A 20,110-nucleotide genomic window follows, 5' to 3' on the forward strand; every position below is an offset into this window, starting at 1 on the left:
ATCTAGATCCGTGCTCTCATCTCATATTTTTATTGTTAAAATTATTTATTACATGAGTAATAGTTGAAAAATTCTTTTCAAAATTAAACCTTTAGGGAAAAAGTCATAATTTCTATGGACCAATACTCTATATTTTCAAAAGTATCCTTATTAACAGCCTAGAGAGTATCTCTCCAGAATGTTTGCTATGATTTTATTTATATATGTTTATACTTATATATGCCTGTAGAAGTAACATAGTATTGCTTAAAGAATTTTGATACTTTTGTAGGGAGGCCAATCAGTTTCCAAACAGAAAACAGAACATTTGTATTAGAATACTTAGAGAAGAGTTGTGACTGTTTATAAAGTACAGGTACGCATTACCTGTAGGACAATGTAGGCCATTTAAAAAAAATGTTCAATGTTCTATTTAGTGTAGCCAAAGAACAGAATCAGCCCAGATGCCCCTCAATGGATGAATATATCAAGAAAACATGGTCTATCCCTTACTATACATTCTCTCTCTATATATTTATATATCATACATAGGATATATATGTCATATACATATCATATATAAGTATCATATTTATCATATCTAATGGAATTTTACTCATCCATTCAAAAGAATGATATTGTATCATTCAACTGAAAAGAAAAAAGAAAGAAGAGTGCAATCAAAATTCAATGCATACCCTATAAAATTAAGAAAGTGAAGGAAGGGGTGAGTTGGAGGAATGGGTGAGAATGCTGGCAGGGATGACATCAAGAGGCATTTTATTTTTAAAGTGTTTGATTGAATGGGAAATGTTATGTACAAATAGTTAAAGATAATAAAAGGAGGACTGGAAATGTGGTGTGGTGGTAGAGTGCTTGCCTAGCAAGCATGAAGCCCTGGGTTCAATTCCTTAATACCACATACACAAAAAGCCAGACATGGCTCTGTGGCTCAAGTGGTAGAGTGCTATCCTTGAGCAAAAGAAGCTCAGGGGCAGTACTTAGGCCCTGAATTCAACCCCCAGGACTGGCAAAAAAAGATAATAAAAGTATTAAAAATTAGCTAATTTACTCATACCCTACATAAATACTGCACATATTTTTTATTTATGCTTCCTAAGCACTGTTTAAAGTGAAACTGGAAGTTAGATGCTGTTTAGTGAAATAATTACAGTAAGATAATTTTTCTCATGGATTTATTAAATGCATCTTTGACCAAAACTAGCCAAAAAATAAAATTTTCAAATAAGAAAGGAAAGAAAGTGCAATACCAAATAAGACTTTAGAAATGAAATCAAACAGATTTCCTAAATAGGATGCAGATGCAGTACCTTTAGCTATGCATCTCTGCTGTCATCAAGACTAAAGCATTTGACAACACAAGAAGAAAAGCCATCTGCATAAAATAGTTCTGAATAGCAACATGAGATAAGTGAAAGAAAAGAGAATTGAAAACAAATTATGCTTTAGAGACCATTTATCAAGCCATTAAATGTGTCAAGAAGTCAGATAATTATATTTATAGGTAGATAACTATTATCTATAGAGGTAGTCACAGTCATTTCGTCTTGTTTAATACTCACAATAAGCTTATGAAGTTGCTCAGCTGTATCAGGTGTATTCAATCGACAGATTATGAAATGGAAACTCAGGAGGATTTAATTTATCCTTAGACCTGACTAAATCTGAACTCCTTATCTTCTTTAGCTGATGATCTTAGACAAGTTATCAGGCCCCTCTTCTATAAAATGGAAAGTTCTTACAGATTAGAACTGAGCTTGGGTCTGAACAAGAGAGTAGCTCCTTGTCTGAATTAGGAAGAGCTGGCTGTTGAAAGATTCTTTCCAGAACTGGTTTACTGAAATCATGCCTTCAGTGAGCAAGAATCTAAGTTGTGGCAGCATTCACTACCTAACCTGACCATAAGAACTAGCATCTACAACGCAGTTTTGGAAACAATAAATTTATGAGCCGGGCACAGGTGGCTCAAGCCTGTATTTCTAGGTACTCAGGAGGCTGAGATCTGAGGATCACGGTTCAAAGCCAGCCCGGACAGGAAAGTCCATAAGACTCTTATCTCCAGTTAACCACCAGAAAACCGTTAGTGGCTTGTGGCTCAAGTGGTGAGTTTACCTTGAGCTGAAGAGGTCAGGGACAGCACCCAGACCCAGAGTTCAAGCCCTATGATTGACATAAATAAATAAATAAATAAATAAATAAATAAATAAATAAATAAATAAATAAATAAATAATTTATTTTCCTGGACCACCCCCTGCTCTGATCTACAGTATCCAAGGCAGAGGCCTGGGAAACTGTTTTAATGATAAGCTCTTCTCAGCACCAATTTTTCTCCTGTACTTACAATCAATAATGGTTACTAAGCAATAAACTCTGGGTTTCAGAAGATACATGACTTTCCCAGAGAGTCAATTTTTAATCTTGATTAGTAAGTCATATAGAAAAATTAAGCCAAGATGCTTCACATGCTTTTCTGTGAAGACTTGAGATAAGATCAAGGTCACTCTCTCTAGTAATATAATATTGGGGTAAAATCTTGGAAAAAAATTATTAAAAAAGAAAAAGTAAGAACTGAAGGATTAGCACAAAATTTAGAATTTAATAGATCTTAAACACACTTTCTTTTTTATCTTTATCTGTTTAAAAGTGATGTTTTTGCACTGTCATTATTCTGGGTTTAATTTTCTTTCAAGCATATCGTCATCAAAATCATCATCACTAGAGTTTGAACTTGGGAACTAAGTAGTGCTTTACCGCTTATACTATGACATCAATGCTTCACCTTTTTTTTTTTTTTTTAGGTAGAGGCTCACATTTTATCTGGGGCTGTCCTCAGATGGAGGACATGTACTGAGGACCACCATACCACCATGCCCAGCTTATTGACTGAGATACTGTCTGGGCTGGTCTTAAATTATGACTCTGTGTAGTGTGTGTGTGTGTGTGTGTGTGTGTGTGTGTGTGTGTGTGTGTGTGTGTTAGATTGATTCAGGAAAGATAGGAAAAAATAGGTTTTACCAATATTTATCTAACAAAGAACTTTAAAACATCATGCTTGGTGATGACATTTTTTCCCCTATTTTAGGGACTTGGGAGTTTAAGGGGCCAAGGATAATATGAGGTTTGAAAAGGAAATGAAAGAAGCCCCGAACCAAATCTGATTTAAAAATTATCCAGTTCTACGATTTTTACAGCTGTCTCCAACCAACCTGAAAAGTCTGTTTAGCAGCAGTATTGGGAAATTTGCCAAACTACCCCTGTTGCAGCATATTATAGAAATGCTCACCCAATATCTTGAATAATAATTAAAAGTGGGGTTCGACATACACAGGATGGCAATCCCCAGTATTAACAAATGGACTAAAGTGCAGGGGCAGTGAGCAAGTGATATAGAAAGTTTACTTCTCAGGAGTGATTCTGGAAGGCCAAAGGGAAAATGATCAAGGTTTAAAAGATTTTAATAAGCTTGAGGGGTGTTATTTTTGTTATGATGAAGAGCTGGAAATTTGTGCACATAAATATTGGGGGAGGGCATCTCTTGAAAAGAAAAAAAAAGAAAATGAATTTTTCTTGGAGATGGCAATAGTGCCAGAGCAAAAAAGATAAATTACTCTCCTCTGAACTGAACTCAGCACAATTAGTGCAAAGCCCACTTTCTGAAAGCACGGAATCGAGGCCCGCAAATAGGCATAAATGTTACAAATGGAAGGACACGAGCTCACATGGGCTATTTCCTGCTGGCTAATGATAGGAGTTCAGTAGACCTGAGCACTGGGGGTAATTATTAGGTTGAGGAGAGAGGCAATACTTTAGGTGTATCTGCCTGCAATATTTCCTGCCAAGTACTCCTTAGGCCTGAATCATTCTTCAGCCTGTCAGGCTATGTTTCATATTTCAAACAAGGTAAAACCACCAATTGCCCTTCCCCATGAAAGAGCAGTACACCAGAAGGTGCGTGATCACGGCTTAGTTTGCGTGATCATGGCTTAGTTTCAACTGCCTTCCATATTAATTCTCAGGAAGGATTCTCTTTCCATTACAGTCTGGGATTCTTGCCAAAGTACTAAGCCCAAACTGAACAGCACTCTGCCTGAAATAATGTGGTTTAGAACAGGACCTATGTATATGGGGGGAGTAAGGGGAGGAGGGGGAAGGCGTCCTTAGTTAGAAGCAAGAGCCCATTGGTTACATAAAATTAAGCCTTAAGTGTAGTCAAATTTTTCTAGGTAAACATACAGACAGAACAAGTTATTCTATTTCTGATTTCTAACATGCTGTTGTTCATAGTTACTGAAGTAATATTAAAATGAGCAGAAGCTACTTCTCCAGAGAAAACTTTCCTCATTCCCAAGTCCTTTTTTAAGAAAAACATGTTCATCTTGAAATTTACCTGAAGTTCTTTGGGGAAAAAAAAGCCTACTTGAAAACAATAGTACCCTAGTTTCAAAAATGAAATACATTTTTCTTCTTTGAGAATTGTGGTCTCCTCTGTTGAGAAAACACACCTTCAAAATATCAGTTTCTTTTCTACAGAACACACAAATTTAATTTTGATCCTTGAAATGAAGTCTTTTAAAAATACATTTAAATTGAATTCATGTTTTTAATGAGGACTTATTTTATTTACATATAATTTTATTTTATGTTTAAAGTTCAGAAAGTTTTACCAGGGAATCATAGTTTAACATGTTTAAGTGTCCAGTGCTTTGTGTTGAGATGTGCTATCCTTATTCCCAGTCCCATGTCATCCCTTCCCCAAGACTCATTTTGCTTCTTTATTACATATGTACATTGACTATTCTGGCTGCATTTGCCCCTGCCCCTTTTCATTCATTCACCTCCTTCCTATTCTCTTCTAATTTTGTTTCAGCTTCTAGTACTCAATTTGGTAAATTATCCGTTAATTGCTCAAAGATTCCATCTATGGAGTTTCACTTCCATATATACTATATTCAACTAATTTGTATATATAAGCATAGGCCTCTATATGCGGTTATATGGGAAATTATATTTTGGGTCTAAGATCCACATGTGAGAGAAAATGTTTATCCTTTGTCTTTCTTGCCTGGCATACTTCATTCAGCATGTTTTTAAGATCTATTTCCCTGAAAAATGATAATTTCATTCTTCCTGATGGCAGCATAAAATTCTATTGTATGTATACATATATACATAAATAGCTATACATGTAATTTTTAATTCATTCATCCACTGTAGGGTTCCTAGGCTGTTTCCTTTTTTTGTTGTTGCTCTTTTGTTTGTCTGTTGTGGGGCTTGAACTTTGGGCCTGGGCTGATGTCCCTGAGCTCTTCAGCTCATCTAGTGCTCTACCACTTGAGCCACAGTGCCTCTTCCGGTTTTCTGATGGTTAATTGGAGTTAAGAGTCTCATAGACATTTCTGCCCAGGCTATCTTTGAACTGCAATCCTCAGATCTCAGCCTTCTGAGTAGTTAGGATTACAGGCATGAGCCATCAGCACCCGGCCAGGCTGTTTTCTTAATGTGTCTATTGTAAACTGCATTGGGATGTATGTATCTTTTAAAAGTGTATGCAATTAATCTTTATACAAGATTTTATTTTACATTTTTATTGCAAAAATACTGTGCAGAGGGGTTCCAGTTACATGAGCAAGGTAATGAGTACATTTCCCATACAAGATTTTTATTCAAACTGTGCACACAGCATCTCAAAACTTGTAAAAACAACTTAGTTTTATAAGAATCCTTAGGCTTCCTGTGTGAAGAACTCATAAAGGGAAATGCAGGTTCGGTGAGGTTTTACTCTCCTCACATTTCCTCCTAATTGCAACATTTCAAAATATAAAAATATAACAAAATACGCAAAGGATAAGTGCACATAAAGCTTCTCAATACATTATAGATTGTAAAAATTAAAATATATTATGTATTTTATTATGCATAGCAGAGTTAAGGACATAAGCCAACTAACCTGATAATCCAATAACTGTAGAAAGCATTTATGTACCAACCAACCAACAAGATCTTTGGACAGCAGTACAGAACTATGTAGCATCATAAATATACTTAGAATGAATGGTTCAAAGATTGGGACACAGGCCTTTTGAGAGAAAGGACTATTAGTTCAAAAAGTCTGGGCTTAAAAACTAGGATAACTTTTTGTTAGAAATTACAAATGTTGGTTTTGCTAACAGGTTCAGAACAGTTTGTAAGCTGTTGCACCTTATACTAACATTTCCATTTATATTTTTGTGTTAAAATTCAATGCAGTTCTAAATGCCAAAGACTATTCAGGAAATCTTCAAAGACTATTTGGGCAATAACAATTTGGTGGTGCTTATTTCCTTTCTTCTGAAAGAGTTCAGGATTTTGAGAACCCAAATTAAGAATTAGAGCATAAAATACAGCTTTTAAATGTATTCGCTGATTTTTATGGAGCCAGATACCCACTCATCCACAGAGAAGAGTGCTTTTAAAAATGAGACATCAAACCAATGTAAGTTGACAACCTACAGAGACTGCGCTACAATATGGATATGTTACAAAAATAGGAAGATAGTTCTTGCCTTCAAAAAGAACTCATGTTCTAAAGAGAATCAAAGGAAGAAAATGAGTAAGTGTATATAGACAGACTGATGTTTCCATAAACATTGACACACAAGAAATTCAATAATTATTACAGTATGTTTAGGCCCAATTTCAGCAACCCATATTTCCCTGAGGCCCGGTATATTAAAGACATGTGCCTTTAGTACTACTATAATCTATTTTCTTTTTATAAAGCTCTTATTTATGGATAAATAGGTATAAGGTATGAATCTGGTTTCAAACATGGAAAAATAGTTTTAAACCTAAAAGACAATTAACAAAAATCAATAGTATAAGCATAGCTGAATGGACTATTATTGACATTAATAACTTAAAGTCAATAGTAAAAATAAACTTTTACAATAGGGCTTTAATGGTTAAAACTGTGCTGATACCATACTTCAATAGTGACTTCTTTTAAAGAAGAATGGACACAAATAATAAAACCAGGGAAAAATTTCCTAAATAATGATAATCCTTCAGAACTCCTTATTGTATCTCAAAGTTCTACGTACTTTACACACACACACACACACACACACACATATTTACACACACACATGTGTGTAAGTGCATGGATATACATATATACAAACACAAACACACACAAGTATTTAATTTATAAAGGACAAATACATAACTAAATCTTCATTGATACTTTTCCACACATATACTCACAGAGATAGGTAGCCAGCTTGTTTTATAAATGGAATTGGTCTTGGCCTAAAGAAATTATTAAATTTAGTATTTTTTCCCAAGAGCAGTTTCCTTGCCATTCACAGACATGGATGGGAAGGAGGCTTACTAGAGTAAGCAATAATGCAATGATCGACTAATATGTTAAAATATAAAGTATGTGTGGAGAAAAGGAAACTCTAGTGTATTATTTCTGGGAAAGAACAACCTACAGAAAATTACTTACAGTTTCTGCAATAAACTAAAAATAGAATACTACATGATTCAGCAATTCTTCTGTGGATATTTATTCAAAAGAACTGAAATTAATATATCAATGTAATGGCTATATCTCATGTTCATTGCATTGTTATTCATGGTAGTCAATAATGGCATCAGATATTCTATCCACAGATAGCAAGGGAGAAAGAAAATATGGTATACATAAACAATGGGATACGACTTGGTATTTCAAAAGACATAAATTCAGTCACTTATGAGAACATGAATGGAACTGAGGAATATTATATTAAGATAAATGATCTAGATATAGAAACACAAGGAGTATTGGCTCTTACTTAGAAAGTAAGTTATCCAAACAGAAGTAGAGTGGTACTACTAGAGGATGGAAGGAAATAGTAATGGGGAGATGATGGAAAAAGGTTGCAAAGCTTTCAGTAGGCAGGAGGAATGATTTTGGTTTTTAACTGAGGTTACTATGTAGGGCAGTTAATATAAGTGAAACATAGGATTGCTAAAATATTCACACTATGTTAAAGGGTGTTTGAGGTGATACATATAGAGAGATTAATTTGTTGATTTCCTTATGCTACATTATATTCATAATTCATAGTAACTTATGTAACCTATAAATACATACAACTATATTTTGCTATTCAACAAAAGAAAGCATTTTAAAACTATACAAACTATGGATTATAGTAATGATTTAATTCAGCATTAATGCAATATCTACAAACATGCTGAATATCTAACACTTATCTACATCAATAATTTTATCCTGAATTCTATTTATAATTCAATCAGAAAATCAAGTACTCTTAGAAAACTACAATTGTCTTCATGGAAGAAAGTAATCAACATTGGAAACTATGCCCTGTAGAAAGGCATCACATTAATTAATTTTCACTTATTGAACTCATCTAAATTATTCTTCAGCATGGTTTAATTCCCAACTTCTGCAATTTCTTGAGGTCATGAGTGCTATATGTCAATTAAGTAACAGGCACTCAAATTCCATTCACTTCTCCATAACCTCAAATTTCATAGACCTGTTTCTGTACACTTTGCTTCGTACACTAAGTCCATAGCCTCTGTGCTATAGATTTTATATATTGAGTCTGTGCTCAAATGACATCCTTTCATTCCTTTAATAATTTCCTTGTTACTAAAATGGCAGTATTAAAATTAGTGTTTAATATGAATATTATAGAGACTTAGATTTCATTGGTGGCTTTAAGAAAGACATAATAAGAATGATCATCAGTTACTATAATTCTCAATGCTTCATGTATCTTCTCCATTTTAAGTTCTCGATAAATTCCCTAGGGATGGTCAAGTACTGTTCACATAGAACGTTCACCTGCAAGTCATCTTCCTGATAATAATTCCTATATTATTCCTTTCTTTGTAAGGTTTCCTCAAAATATTCTGATTATTTCTTCCTTGATTTTATGAATCATATATTAGTCCTGCCTTCACCAAACTCATGTACTTGTGGGGATTTTCATGATGTGCTACACTGTTTCCTCAAAAGATTTACATCCTGAGATAGACAGTATGTCATTATTTTATTATAAACCTTAAAAAAAAACTAGTGTAGAATACTATGGCCTGTTGTAGAACTTAAATATTTCTTGGTGAAATGAAAATCCCTCATTTTCAGTGAGTTATATGTGTTTTATAAAAACTAGAAAGAAAAAGCTAGCTACTGATACTGGTTTTGAGTTGACATATGAGATTTAGGGCAAACAATACCACATATACAATTTAAATTAATTAAAAGTAGATGTATTAGGCTTCCCTACATTAATATCTTATAAATAATCTGATAAAATGGGGTTTGTAAAACAAAAATTAATATAACAAAATTAGTGCTAGAAGCTTGTGTAACTCTCCTGTTAAAAGTTCCCCAGGCACAAAGAATCTACATATTCATATAAGACACACTTTTTTTCTCAAAGAAAAAAAGAACTTTTAACAGCTCCATTTTATTCAACTTACTAAAAAATACAGAAACTGAAATATCAGTCCTAATTTACTAATCAATATGTAACCATTGGTGAAAGTCACATTATATTATTATTATTATTATTATTATTATTATTAATCTTTAGACTTTTGTAGGTAAAGCAAACTGAAACACTGTAATCAACTTTTCTCAGAATGTTAATTTTGTTAAACATTATATGGAAAATTATCCATCAGGGATTTAGTTATGAAAGTAGATACAGCTTTTGGGGAAGTGTGTAGAGAAATAGACAAAGGAAACTTATAAAGCACAAAAGAACTGGAAAGATTGATAATAAAAATGATGAGAATAAATAGGTAAAATACACCATTTTTGGAACATATAGATAAAATCACTAAATATTTTCTCATAAAAATTTTATTATTTATACTAAAATACAAGTGCATTTTTGTAGATTATTTTAAAATCTACTGTATATAGTTTTGTAAATTGATTTATTGTTAAGAACATCAGTTAAATTCATTACCTAGGCATGGGGCAAAGCTACTGCAAATTCTGTCATCTTAGTATTTGCCCTGGTTAAACTTCTTCAAATCTTGAAAACTACTTGTAATAAGAATGAAACTTCATATTCCAATGGAAATCACAATTATGGTAGTTTTAGGTTTTATTTATTATTTCATGCACTTTACCTGATTCTTGAGATCCAGTTTGGGACATGGTCGACCTCTGTTGTAAGGTTTTTCTTTTAGCCACTTGGATCGAATTCTCACTCCAATCCCACAAGATGAACTGCAAGGACCCCAGCTAGACCAGTCACTTAACTTGCAGTCAAATGGGCAGGGGATGTTACACTCTTCTTCAATATAACCTGAAAGAAAAAGTTTCCAGTGAAAGGAAGAAGTCCAATTAAAATGTACTGATCAAATTCACTTTCTTTAAAATTTTTTTTTATTGTGAAAATACTGTACAGATGGGTTACAGTTACATGAGCAAGGAAATGAGTAAAACTCTTATCAAGTATTGTTGTCTCTTCCTTTGTTTTTTTTTTCCTACCATCCCTTCCCTCCCACCTCCTCCACTACACTTCCCCCTTCCCCCACCCCACCTCAATACCTCCTCCCCCCCCACCCCTGGCTTAAATTGTAAAGCTCTTTTTCAACACAGTGTCTTGTACATCTCAGTGTCTTGTACATCTCATTGTTGCAGTGGGTCAACCTGTATCCCTATTTAAACAATTTGTTTTTTTTCCCTTCCGCTCCCCAAATTATACCAACATCTAATACAGTGAAAACAGGGGTTTTACCACGGGGGGGGGGGTGGGAGGGCGGGAACATACAAAGTAACAAAAAAAATTACATAATACCTTTAAATACATTAGAAACAAGAGCAAGAAAGAAAAAAAAAAAAAACACCTGTGTCCCATAGGTGGTTTCCCTTATTTTCAAATTCACTTTCTATTTCCATCATCACAGCTCAGATTTCCCAACAATATGGTTGCATTGGCTTGAATACTCAGATAAACAAACCAAAATTTTAAGAGCTAGATATGTAGAATAATAACTGAAATAGTGCTATTCTGTTTATACCACAAGGGGCTGTGAAACTGAAGAACCTAGTTTCTGATAAGAAGCAATGAAGCAATTCAGTAGAGCAATAGTAAAAAATTGTACAATGAGAATATTGTACTACAGTCAAGGGAAAGGAGTGAGAGTAAGCTTCAAAAGTTCTCATTTTACTCAGTCTTATCAACCCCTTCTTGCTCCAAGCTTGGGATAATCACATTGTTTTAATTATCACTCCTACTTGCAATGCCAGATAGCTATTTAGGGTCTGGAACACTAACACCTACTGAGCCACTCTTACACAATAACCCCAACTTCAACATGTATGCAGCTAAGTCCATCCATCAATTTCTTCCTAAATAATTTTAATGCTTTCATTTTCATTTGAATTAAAATCAAAACCATCTGATTCTTGTTCTCATGGTCCATTTTTGTATATTTGCTCATCCATGAGTATATCAGTAACTGAGAATGAGATTTGATGTCATTCCCACTATTAGGTTTTAATGTACAATAAAGTTGAAGGGAACATACAGTACAATTAATGTGAAAGTTCAGTTGGTATGTCTCAGTTAACCCAAAAGGAAATTATATTGGGTTTGCCTGACTTAATCAGCTGGAACCACTTAAAAGAAGGTCTAGGCCCTTTGTGGAGAGATAATGACCTGAAGGTTAATTCTGCCCAAAATGTAAAGATATGGATCTTTACCTGTAAAGCCTCTAATTAGTCTCAACTTTGTCTATAACTTAATTATAGCTTGATTGCTCCATTAGACAGAAGATAAAGAGAAGAAACTATGCCTGGATTCTTAATATATAGAAAAATTGACATAATAAGGGTTGTTCTGAGTTAACAAAAATAAGTTTAAATCTGCTACACAAAAACCAAAAACTAACAAATTACCCAAAATAACAGCTTTGTAGCCAGGCAAGAGTGGCTCATGCCTGGAATACTAGCTACTCAAGAGGCTGAGAGCTAAGAAACATAGCTCCAAAACAACCTGAACAGCAGTCCCTAAGATGCTTCCTTCCAGTAAAAAGCTGAAAGAAGAGATGTGGCTCAAGTGTAGAGTATCATTCTTAAGGAGAAAAGCCAAAGGAGAGTGTGAGGCCTTGAGTTCAAGCCCTAGTACCAACAATAAATAAATAAAAATTGATAAATAAATATCTCATGTTGTCTTAGACCCTGTCCTATCATTCTGCACTACATTGGTAGTTATTTTTTCTGCTGTTAATACAAAGCAGTTTATGAATACAATGCATCTTGATCAGTGTTCAACATTCTCAACCTTCTTTCACCCACCTCTTTCCTTACTTTTCTTAATTTTATGGTATAGAGAATGAACTCATTCTTTTGTTTAAAATCTTCCCTTTTCTGGTTCAGAAAAATATAATATTCTCTCTGATAGTTTCCTTTTAATTTTAAATTCAAAGTTTCCCCTTTAGTATCTGTAAACGCGAAGGACAAAAATATATTTGAAAATATTTTTTAAAGTTTATATTACCATGTCTTTTTAAAAATCTATACAGCTTCTCCACTGGCTTAAAAATGTAATAGCAGCCTACTGGTTTATGGTTTATGATATAAGCATAAAACAAAGCAAAAATCAACACTGAGGTTCTTCATGAAAAGCTCTAAGTGATGGTTTCCAATTTCATCAAATAAACTTTATAAAATAAACTCCATTTCCAGAAATCTACCATAGACTGAGATCTCAACCATGTAATTTAAAGGCTGGGAACTTGTTTTTTCTGGCTTTTCCTCTCCTGCATCTTCTCCAAGAGTTGTACCTGCGTCCATATAGTATTTTATTTCCCTTGCCTGGTTCATTAATCCAACCATTCTTGACAACATAGATGACCTCCTTGTTCTGGTGTCCTTCTGCAATATATGTTGACACCTCAGACAATTGCCATTTTTATATGTGTTTAAAGCAGGACTATCTATATACTCCCTACCACAAGCTAAGTTCCTTTGCTGCTTGCTCATTCATCTGAGTTTTCTTCTCACTCATTCTGCACAAGTGTTTTCAAATCTGCTCACCTCTTCAATCCTGGAAATAATAAAAAGAAATGTACCAGAACACTTTCAATTTTACCTATTTCCATTACCCAATTTTTCTTTTCTTCATATTGTTTGAAAACAAATACATTTTCAAAATAAGGCACATGTTTCCCTTCTACCTGATACATTTTTGGGTCTTTACAACTGTTTTATCAGTTGCTCTCTCTCTGTCTCTATTTCACTGTTTCTTTTCTTTGCTCATCTCTCTCTCAATACTTCCTCCTCCTTTTCTGCCATTATTTTATATTTACATCTATCTTAATATTACAATTAAATTATGCAAATAATCTTCATTTAGAAAAAATATACTAAATTCAAGTTATTAGAAGAAACTCTGAATTTAAAAAATATCAATTGAGATGATTAAAAGACTTTCATTATTATTTACCATTAATTCCACAATCATCTCCAAAGACTTTGGTGCACTTCTTCAACATTAATGAACAATAAAAGCAACATAAAGGATTAAAATGGGGCTGAAAAGAGAATTTTACAGAAAAACCAAGTCACAAAATTATTTCATTGGCTATCAAATGGAAAGAACCAAAGAATATTGGATGTGATTTTAATTTTTATAGCATCTATGTTATGAGTCCTCAAATATAAATTTCCAGATGACATCTTATTAATATATGTCAAACATTTGAATATCTGTCTAGAGATTATTTAGAGCAGATTTTAGATGTTCTTTAAATTAAATGATAGTTAAACATTTCAATCTACACTTTCATATGAAAGATTTGATTATCAAGCCTCTTTGAAATACATTTTTTCACCATGATAAGACGTGAACTCATTTATTGCAAATAAGGGAAACCATGGGACATATGTTTCTTTGGTTCTGGCTTACTTCACTTAAAATGATTTTTTCCAAGAATTTCATTTCCTTACAAATGGGGTGGTGTTATTCTTTCTGATGGAAGCATAGAATTCCAGTGTGTGTGTGTGTGTGTGTGTGTGTGTGTGTGTGTGTGTGTGTGTGTGTGTGTGTGTGTGTGTGTGTGTACGTGTGTATCAATGTTGCGTTTTCTTGATCCATTCATCTACTCAGGGGCAACTGGGTTGGTTCCATGTCTTAACTATGGTAAGTAATACTGTGATACAAATAGTTGTGCTGGTAGCTTTATATGACCTTGGGTAAATGCCCAGAAGTGGGATTGCTGGTCATAGGGGAGCTCTATGTGTTGTCTTTTGAGGAACCATGCTGCTTTCCAGAGTGGTTGGACAAGTTTACACTCCCACAAACAATGCAATAGCATTTCCTTATTTGCAATAAATAGTATACATCTAGGCTAATCATAGCAGATGAGCAGAACAGCTCAATAGCTATGTAAATATAACCATATAAGATGTGTTGAAGCAAAATAAATTCCAAGACAAGGACACAAGAGGTTTTGCTTTGTTGTTGTTGTTTTTAATGTACTATGTGATTTCTTGTTTCTTTTGTATGTTCTTCCCCTTATGGTATATCACCTGTTGTCACTGTATTGGATTTTGGTATCCTACTATTGTAGATACGGTTATCTGAATTAGAGAAGGGAAGGGGAACAACAGAATGGTGAGACAAAGGACAAGAGGGGAACCAATGCAACAGCGATATACACAAGACAATATGTTGGAAATAATCAGCACAATTTGGTGGGGGGATGGGGAAAGAGAAAGTTGGAGAAAAATGAGAGAAGGGGTAACAAGTTTGACAAGAAATGTACTTATTACCTTACTTATGTAACTGTCACCCCCCTAAACATCACCTTAACAATGAAAAGAAGTAAATGCATAAATATACTATGGCTGCTTAGAAATAAAGAAGTGAACTCAGATGATGTTCATTAAAGAAATGGTTATAGTTCGTTTTCGACAAACTTTACAACTTTGGTAGGGGAGAGCGAGGAGGATTGGGTGGTGGGTAGAGGAGGATGGGAAGGGATGAGAAGGGGAAACAAAGGAGGAGGCTACAATGCTTGATAAGAAATGTACTCATTATCTTACCCATGTAATTGTAACCCATCTGTACAGTATTTTCACAATAAAAATATTCTAAAAAAAAAGAAATGGTTATAAATTCAGTGAGTGTACACTAATTTGAAACTCAACAGGACTAAACAGACATTTATAATTCCAGAAAATTTCCATGTAGATTACACCTCAAAGGACATGCCATATGTGAAAACTATTAATAATTGCATATGCCTGTTCCTATCTCATAATTGAACAGATTAGTTTTGGGCAACAGAATATGATGAAATGTAAGTATAAGGTTAACCTGCCAGGTTAAAAATTCAATTTCTAACTATGGAGACTTGACTAATACTTTAAAACTAATTTTCTTAAAATATGCCATAGACAGTATTTCCATCTAGAAAATGCTTGGCAATATTCATAAGGCCATATAATCAGTGTTTCTACCAAAAAATTGAGAAAAGTTGTATTGCTGGCTATATTGTTATATTTCTGGTTATTTGGAAAATAAATTGCTTGGACCACACTTTGTCCAAGGTTATATACATATGGTATTAGATATGAAGTGGTCATTAGTAAAAAAAAAAAAAAAAAAAACATATTTAGAATTCACCAAGCAAGAATATTTCACCCAAAGTAGGTGCTCAGAATAGTTTATTATAAAGATGGACTGAATATGATCCATTAATAGTATCTCCTATGTTAGAAATGGAAATATTTATTTAATGATCATTGAAATAGAATTAAACCCCAGGGACTGAGAATGGAATGACTTTCCAATCCTAAAACATTGCCTCTTTAAAATCAGCAAAAGTACATCTGCATAAGCACACTTTTCTTAGTCTACTGTTCTCTTTACTACATCTACTTCTTATAAGCTCAGCTGCACATTTCCTTTTTATCTTCATCATTCAAACAGTTTTAGCTCTCATTTACATTTGTTTTGAAGGATGTATGTGAACAAAGAAATAATTTTAAACTAAACAAAATAGCATGCATTAATTCATTTATATTTTTCTACTATGTAAAGTAAGTACAAACATCTCACTGTACTGTTCTAGACTTGCTGACCCTATACTCACATAATTTAAACACAGTACTAGAAGTAAAATATATTTTTGTCAGTCATAGAGCCTGAAATTAGGCCTGAAATTAGGGCCTGGGTGCTGTCCCTGAGCTCTTTTGCACAGGCTACTGTTCTGCCATTTTGAGCTACAGCACCTCTTCCAGTTTTTGAGTCGTTAACTGAAGAAAAGTCTCATGGGGGAGGAACATACAAAGCAACAGAAAATCACATGGTCCCTTATAAATACGTTAGAAACAATAGAAAGAAAGATAAAATCACTTGTGTCCCTATCTTGGGGTCCATTTTGCTTAACTTCATCTTATCTGGTCATATGTACATAGCTTTTGACCTTTTCTATTTGTCCCAGGCATATACCATGGGACCTATTTTTCTTTGGACCTGGGGCGATGTCATTCTTTCTGATGGAGGCATAGAATTCCAGTGTGTGTGTGTGTGTGTGTGTGTGTGTGTGTATGTCTGTGTGTGTATGCATATATATACATATATGTGTACATATGTACATATACATATATACATATGTGTATGTGTATATATGTGTATATATACACATACATATACATATACATATATACATATACATATATACATATGTGTATGTGTATATATGTGTATATATACATATGTACATATGTATATGTACATATGTATATATACACATATATATACATATATATGTATATATATATATACATATATCACATTTTCTTGATCCATTCATCTACTGAGGGGCATCTGGGTTGGTTCCATATCTTAGCTACGGTAAATATTGCTGCAATAAACATAGTTATGCATTGTTCGTTCCTCTCCCATGGTATAATCCCTGTTTTCATTGTATTTGATGTTGGTATAATTTCCAGAGGAGAAGGGAAAAAACAAAATGTTTATATAGGAATACAGGTTGACCCACTGTAACAATAAGACATACAACACAGTATGTTGAAAATCGAACTTTACAATTTAGGTGGGCGGGGGAGTGCAGTTGAAGAGGTGGGAGGGAAGGGATGGTGGGGAAAACAAAGGAGGAAGCAACAATGTTTGATAAGAAATGTACTGGGTTCAGAGGAAGATGGCCGAATAGAAGCTGGGGATAAACAAGCTCTGGCATGGAAAGTAGTGTTAGTGTTTGAGAAAAGAGTCTCAGTCTAGAGAATCACACCAAGTGTGCCATCACAGTACAGAGAGTTTGGCCAGAGAGAGAAAATCCAGGCAAGGAGACAGATCTGAGCACTTGCTGGTAGTTGTGGCAGTGGCAGCGGCAGCAATGGTGGCAGCAGTGGCAGTGGCAGCAGTCGTAGCCTCCATACCTACAGAGAAAGTCCAGGAGAAAGGTGCCAGATGAGGTGGGAGAGCAGATTCTACTCAACACCAGCAAGAACTGACAAGGAGCAAATATCTTCATCCTGCATATCACAGACCAGAGACAGCCCAGGAACGAAGACTCTGGTGTGAGTAGAACCCTGACATCCTACTCCTTCTCCAGGAACAGAGGAGGGAAGGCCGCCCCTCCCCCACCAACAGAGATCTCCATCTTTGATACTGACAAAAGCCTGGCTGAGCAGCTAGCTCCAACTCGGGCCTTGGAAGAAAACAAAATAGTCATTTATCAGGTCACAGGAACCTGACTCGACCTGCCAGGATGAGTTCCACCCAGGGGAAAGTCACCCAGCTCAGGCAGAGCAAGATACGCCCCGGGAGGAGTGACTTCACTGGGTAAACAGAGCCAGAGATTGCCCCTCCATACAGCAGCCTAGACAATCAATTGAAATTCAGTAAACATAAACCCAGAGAATTGTTCCAGGCTGGGCTCTGTGAGTATCTCAGAAGCTAGCCCCTCAGGGAAAAGCTGCTGATTGCTGAAAGGCCTCAACTCTACCCAGAACCTAGCTTCATCACAGCATCTCCAAACTAGAAGAAACAGCCATCTCCCTCTTTTGTGATATTCAAAGCAGATCTCCCTCTCACCGAACTAGCCTGGGAGGAGGATCACAACATCCTGGGTAATGCAGAGCATTTTTCTGCCTGCTCAAACAAAAAGACTTAAGAAACCAATCAAGCCACAGGAAAACCAAACACAACAATCAGACCTGACCAAGAGACTGGTTATGAACACGGGGGAGATACAGGATCTTCCCATTCCCCACACCCTGAAAAAAATCAAATAATTCATTTTGTACCTTTTTAAAATTTTTTTTTAAATTGTTTTCAATAAATCTTTTTTTCTCTTATAATTTTTATTTTAGGTGTGTGTGTGTGTATGTGTGTGTGTGTGTGTGTGTGTGTGTGTGTGTGTGCATTTTTTAAAATTTCGTTTGAAATTTTGGTCTTTTTCTTGTTTTTTTGTTTTTATTCCTTTCATTTTTTTTCTCTTTCTTTCTTTTTTGCCGGACTTGATTGCTGTTCTGCTCATCCCCAGATATATACCATCGTCAATTATTAGACCTTATCGCCCATTGTGTACATACTTAATCCAGAAATTTATTACTCAATTCACTACCTTTTAGGCTTAACTTCTTTAATAACATTATTATATCTTTATAGATATACCTATATAATTTTCAAGTAACTAATTTTAAGAATTTTTATTTTTTAGTTTTTCATGTCTCCTTTCTATCCCTCCCCTCCTCTCATCCAATTCTTCTCTCAATATCATTTCTTTACACTTTAGAATTTTTAAGTGTTTCACTTTTTAAATTTAAATTTTTGTTTTTCCATTTTTTCTTTTTTTTAAAACTCTCTCCTATCATTCTGTCCAATCTATTTCCCTCTCTGAGATTAGGACTTGGTTAAATTCACTCTCCTTTTGACTCTCCACATCCCTCTAATCCTACTTTTCCCTACATTTCACCCAAAGCCAAATAATTTTTGGTTTGCCAAATACTTCTTTGCTGTTCTTAGCCCATTAATCCATAGTTGGTTGATGTTAAATAGAATGTATCTGTTGAACTAGATTGTATCTGCAGCCATTTTGATTGTGCAACTACAGGACTCTCGTTGATGCTTGCCTTAAAATAGTATTCTAGGACAAAATTGGTGTTACTTTCATACCAAATGGGCAGAAAAACCCGAAAAAACACAAGAAAAATGCCAAGTCCGGGTATCTCAAATCCCACTCATGATAATCAGGTGACAGAACAGTTAATGATTAATCCAGAGGAGAGTTCCCAAAAAGCTCTACAAATACTACTGATAAACATAGTGAATGAAAAGAAAGAAAACCTGCAAAGGACTCAGTGAGAACGTTATAGGGAGGAAGAGGAGGCAAACCAAAGATTAATACAGGAATTGCATGAAAAGGTTGAGAACAGTCAAAGAGAAAACCAGGAATTGCATGAGCAGGCTAAGAACTGTCAAGAGAAAGTCAGGAATGGTGTGAGCAGGCTGAGAACAGTCAAAGAGAACTACAGGAATTGTGTGAACATGAGGAAGCTAACCAAAGAGTAATACAGGAATTGTGAGAGTGGGATGAGAATAGACAAAGATCTATAGAGGCATTCATAAACAGACAGCTGAAAGAATTCAGGGAGACCACAAAGAGAATGCTGAATGGAGCCCTACAGAGGAATGGCAGTCCAAAGAAATCATAACCAATCAACTTAGTGATTTGAGAATAAACACTGAATAGCAAGTTAAGGAAGTAAAGAAATTCATACAGGATCTAAAACAAAGTTCCAACAAAGAATTTGAAGCCGTCAAAGTAGACCAATTAGAAGGAAAAGAAATTAAAAAAAGTAGAAAGTCTTGATAGTAGGTTAGACCATGCAGAAGATCGAATCTCAGGGATTGAAGACAGCCTAGATATTATAGAGAAAGAACATACAACTATCCAAGACAAATCCAAGAAATACGACAGATCTATTCAACATTTGGAAGACACCAACAATAGGCCTAATCTGAGGATAATGGGTGTAGAGGAGTACCTAGAGACAGAAGTTAATGGTCTAGGAAAGTTATTTAAAAGGATCCTAGCAGAGAACTTCCCAAA

At 34.7% G+C, this 20,110-nt stretch overlaps 1 protein-coding gene across 1 annotated transcript in view; it reads right to left on the minus strand.

Moving 5' to 3' along the window:
* Thsd7b (thrombospondin type 1 domain containing 7B) overlaps positions 1-20,110 on the minus strand; it is a 798,478-nt gene that overhangs the window by 208,632 nt on the left and 569,736 nt on the right. The window contains exon 14 of the mRNA XM_070038225.1: positions 10,145-10,323. Coding sequence (XP_069894326.1) covers positions 10,145-10,323 — 179 coding nt within the window. The remainder of the gene's footprint in view (positions 1-10,144; positions 10,324-20,110) is intronic.

Source organism: Dipodomys merriami, unplaced genomic scaffold (assembly GCF_024711535.1).
Source record: "Dipodomys merriami isolate MVZ:Mamm:240054 unplaced genomic scaffold, mDipMer1.0.p SCAF_1, whole genome shotgun sequence".
Taxonomy (NCBI): domain Eukaryota; kingdom Metazoa; phylum Chordata; class Mammalia; order Rodentia; family Heteromyidae; genus Dipodomys; species Dipodomys merriami.